The 5,069-nt window shown below is 41.6% G+C and overlaps 1 protein-coding gene across 1 annotated transcript; it reads left to right on the top strand.

The window, feature by feature from the left end:
- Positions 1-3,475: 3,475 nt before the first annotated feature.
- Positions 3,476-4,642, top strand: LOC144646403 (histamine H2 receptor-like). The gene has a single exon (XM_078505979.1). The coding sequence runs from the start codon at positions 3,476-3,478 to the stop codon at positions 4,640-4,642; it is 1,167 nt and encodes a 388-aa protein (XP_078362105.1).
- Positions 4,643-5,069: the final 427 nt, after the last annotated feature.

Here is a 5,069-nt window from a genome sequence, read left to right as displayed (position 1 = left end):
AATTAAAGATAAATTTATTGACTTACTCCTCACAGAAAGTTTATATCTAGCCTAGCTAGCAATCCTTACAACTTTGTTGTAAAGCCTTTCAGTTCACGTCTGCCATTATCTGTTTTATTGACATTCGTCGCGATGCCTTCGTTCTTCTTATTTTCTTCTTTTCAACTTCCTGCTGACATTTGTGCTGGCTGCTGGTCATCTGAAATAAAGCACATTCATCCACCGACTTTGATCTTACCATTTCGCGATAGTTGTGCCGGGAGCTTTTACGTTGAAGGCTTGGCGACTGAGGATGAAGTGATGATTGGAAACTTAGAATTTTAGGCTGATGGCTTATGTCTTTAGTGTCTTCAAGGTGACCGCTATTAAAATTTGATCGCACTCTCTTCGGTCTTCGTATCAATTCCTGCCTAGATTTGTGCTGGATGCCGATCTCCCCAAATGACGCTCGTTCATCCAAGGAGTTTGATCTCAACATTCCACGGTAATGGTGCCGAAAACTTAAAGGTCCTTTAGGTTGAAGTGATGAGTGGAATCTTGAGGCTTGAAGTTGATCGTTTCTGTCTTGAAGATGACATCGCCTTCCATTTCTTGTCACACCGCTTTTAACTTTGATTTCTGTTTTTCTTGTAAAACCAGTCAGTTCACGTTCTGGCATTTCGTTGTTTCTTGTCGTTAAGGGGAATGTCTTTGGTCTTCGTATCGCTTCTTGCCGACATTGATACTGGCTGCAGATCTCAAATAACCCACGTTCATCCAAGGACTTTGATCTTGCTATTTCACGGTAACGGTTTCCGCGGGAATCTTCAGGTGGAAGGCTTGAGGACTGAGACTGAAGTGATGCCTGTATCTCAGAAGCATGGGGCTCATCACGGGATTCATCGTGAAGACTTTGGGTACCATTTCTTATCAGACCACTTTTAACTGTGATTCCCGGTTTGGTTTTTATGATCGTAGGTTGATGTATATCGATACAGATCACTCTAATTGTTTCACGCGATGTAGGTAACATATCAGTGTCTAAGGTTTGCAATCGAGTCACAGCTTCGAATTCGTGGTCTTGGTATGCGATTGTTCACCGGGAAATCTTCCACTGACTGAACAGATTCAATTCGTTTGAAAGTTTTCTTTACGCCAGCGGTAGTCTTCCTGATTTTTAACATCTCTAGCATCGAGTCTCTGTAGCGGCGGTCCCTGTAACAATAAAGAACAGGGTTGATAACAGAGTTGATGTGAGCCATCATCATCGACCAACGGAAATACGAACTTTTATGAAGTGCAGGGTATGCCTCTCCGAAGAAGACGTAGACTGATGATGGGGTAAACGAAATTAACGCGGCAGTGTCAGTATGGCGGTCGTTTTGGCGACTTTGGTTGTAAGCTTGGCTTTGGTGAGAGAACGGACTTCGCTTATCGAGTTAATGTTCCGTCTGCGCACACAAAGGTAAACCAGTAGGCAGAAATAGCCGACTAACATTATGGAGACTGTTTCGTTGGAAACGAAATGTTCATTTGTGACGATTACTTTACAATCACTAATTAACGAGAGAATTACGTTACAATCGATAATCAATTGCAATTAGTGCGAACAGCAATTGAGATCACCTTCGGTTTCCTCCCGAAGAAGAAGACCTAAATAAGAGCCATCGGGTATGTACAGTAAATATGTAATCCTTCGACTTTAGCAAATTGTTATATATAATTATCGTTGTAATATTGATACAGGTTTCGAAAGACTCACAGCTGTAAACCGGATACAACCCTAAATGAGACAGCAATAAACCGAGAGTCCTTTTGATACGTTGGTGAACTTATTAACCGCTTCGGTCGAGGAAACAGAGACAACCCCAGGGAAAGAGGAAACTATATTGACGAACACGAAGTATTTGTATTGGACACCAGCGAGTTTCATTATACGTGGTGGAATCTCTATGAACACAGTTACAAGCCGCGCAATTCCAGCATACTTCTTGACACGGCCTCTGGTAACGATGTCTTTGTATTCTGCCGATTTGGTTATTGCCACGTACCTCTCCCAAGCAATCACAGCTAGATGATACGTAGACGAGCAACCTCCGATATACAGTGTCAGATCATTTACGAAAGCTGTTCTGCAAAAAATATCCGGAGTCATAAATCGCTTGAGAATAATAAACACATCTGAACAGATTGCCAACGGCATGGAGACGGTGCCCATTAGAACAGTTTCTCTTTTAAAAGAGAATATGGCGATTACGTTTTCTAAACCTAAATATGTACAGTTGGTTAAACTGGGAAAAAAAACTAAGACAGCACCTGGACCACCTGGCTTGAACCGTTCGCAGCTAAATCTGTATAGCTAGAGCTCACCCACCTTCTAAAAGAACTGATAAGTAATGTTTAAGTTCTCACTGCGAGAGGTCTGGCCGTGTACATCGTCCTCTTTGGTGTTCATGATCGTCTAAAATCACTAGTTTGTCGACCATTCTTCTTCCAGCAGAGGCGTTGCTACAAGTGAAGCTGAACTTGTTTATTGAACATGTTTAGCAGACAAGTTGTTCGAGAATATTCTGCACTTTGTGTTATGCAAATGATCGGAAGCGGGAACAGAGAAAAAATAGTACCTTTTGTATCTTGTTTAAAAACCTGGGCAAAATCTGTTATCTTCAAAAAAGAAAATAAATGTATATCTAATGCCCCCCATATCTAATAATCGAATGGCGAAATGGTTTCTCTAAAGTTTGCTGCATAAAACAAGAAACAAAGCAAGGGAAAAATTATGCGAGCTTTAAATTGATTTCTGTGTACGTGATACAGTGTGGACAGAAACAATGGGGTTAGACCAGCACGAGTAATATAAAAGAGTCTGTGAAGAGCCATCATCTGTGTCTATCCCTCCAGGCGTTCGTATTTTTACCACTGAGAGAAAATACGTTGGGAACTATTCAATTTCAGTGCTAGTCAGTAACCGTGCAAAACATTTCAGTGAGACATTGGCCGTGGTCACATCTACGCCGTAACTACAGTTTACCTCTGGTTAGTCTCAAGTTACATGAAGTCCGTCGTTGCGGTCACACCAACGCAGTTAACTACAGTTAGTTCTGATTAGCCTTTAGATGACGTCAGAATTAAAGTAGCTCGTGCACATTGAAGCAGCCCTTATTTTTGATCCGTTAAATGTAAATATGGTTGAAAGGCGAAAGCTATGTCTAGTTATCCCTCTTATTTCTTTCTTACTGGAATTAAAGAGGGATTGCATCTATCGAAACACAGTTGCCTTACTTCCTGGCCCAAAAAAAAAAGTGTTAAGCAAAATTATCATCTAAAAACGGTGAAATACAACTAAAGAGCGAATACAGAAAGCGAAACATAAACACAATACCGGAAAAATACCAGATAAACAAGATTTATTGCGGAACAAGAGACAAGACAGGAAAGAGAAAAGGTTCACTGAATTCAACCGGTTTATCGAGAAACCAACTGAGAAGGAGAAGCGATGAACGCAAGCCAGTCAAACCACGGGACGATAACCCCAGATTGCGGATTCGTCGCTTTGATAGGAGGCACAATTCCTCCTTCAGCCACTGAAGCGAAAGTCTTTCTTATCGCCCTCGCAATGATCAACATCGTCACATTTCCTGTTACCGCTGCCTTGAACGCGATGGTGATAATAGCTGTAAAAACGAAGTCCCGACTGAGAGCCAACAAGCCCAACATACTACTTGAGTGTTTGGCCACCACCGATTTGTTAGTGGGTGTGATTGTTCAACCCCTGTTTGCAGCGTCACTCATAACCATCGTTCTCGACGAGACAACGACGGGATCGTGTGCATTGCAAAATATCTCGCAGTTTTTTACGAGTGTTCTGTGTGATACTTCCCTTCTCCACCTGGCTTTAATAGGCGGGGACAGATATCTAGCCATGAAGCACACTTTCGCGTACAATACCGGAATTGTAACCGAAGCTCGTTTACTAATTGCTTCTGCTCTGGCGTGGATATTTTCCCTTGTTTTGCACATTCCTCTTTTCTTTGACAAGGCTGTATTTTTTATCATCAATAACACCTTTATTGGACTCTCTTTTGCCATGATCGTTTTTTGCCAAATCACAGTCTACCGTGAGGTTCGCCGACACGAAAAGCACATTTCAATTCAGCAAGTTACAGAAGAGGCAAGGCAGAAATTTCTTAAAAACAAAAAGATCTTTCAACTGACAGCTATCATCATTTTAGTTCTATTCCTTTGTTATATACCTATTGGCGTTGTTAGAGTAATAATCTATCGTGGTAACATATCTTTAGCAATACTTTATGCATGTTGCCTAACAGCCGTGTGGGTGGCAATATTGAACTCTTTCCTAAATCCACTTATCTACTCGGTCAGAATGAGACAGTTTCGCGTAGCGTTTATTGAATTAACTTGTAGAACTACAAACGTTGCTGAAGCCGACGAAATTGATGTGCGAGTGTTTGGATCGCGCAACGCTGTGGACAGATTTAAAGCTGGACAAGGACATGAAGGAGATCGTCAAACCGCGGAACAAGCAAATGTAAACAACACTAACAATGATAACAATGAGATTGTGTCTGAGCTTGAAAATTATATCCAAAAGCTGAACTGGAACTCGATCAGAAAACCTTTGCAGCGTCGCCATAGTATATAATAGCTCCAACAAACAGTGTCATAAACTGCTTGGTAAGAATAAACACATCTGAACAGATTGCCAACGGCATGAAGACAACGCCCATTCGATTTGATGTTCGAATGACTGTTGTTGGATTTGTGTTCTTTTAACTCGCTTCTCAGTTTTAATGCTGTGATTACTAAGATGTTTAGAAGAATGGCAACGGGGCAAATAATGAGCGTTATCGCGACGGCAATCTTGAGCTCGGCCTTGTCGCTTAAAACCCAAATGTGTATTGGTTTACCTGGGCAAGAAAACTCAGACAGCACCTGGACCATCTGGCTTGAAGCGTTCGCAGCCAGATCTGTATTGCTAGAGCTCATCTTGAGGATCACGACGTTCAACACAAGAACTGATAAATAACGTTCAACTACTCACTATGAGAGGTCTGACCGTGATTTCCGTC

The sequence above is a fragment of the Oculina patagonica genome, chromosome 1, assembly GCF_052425735.1.
Source record: "Oculina patagonica isolate OP01 chromosome 1, crgOcupat, whole genome shotgun sequence".
In the NCBI taxonomy this organism is placed as follows: Eukaryota; Metazoa; Cnidaria; class Anthozoa; order Scleractinia; family Oculinidae; genus Oculina; species Oculina patagonica.
The sequence above is the reverse complement of the archived record's forward strand: the minus strand, read 5'-3'. Positions and strand labels throughout refer to the sequence as shown.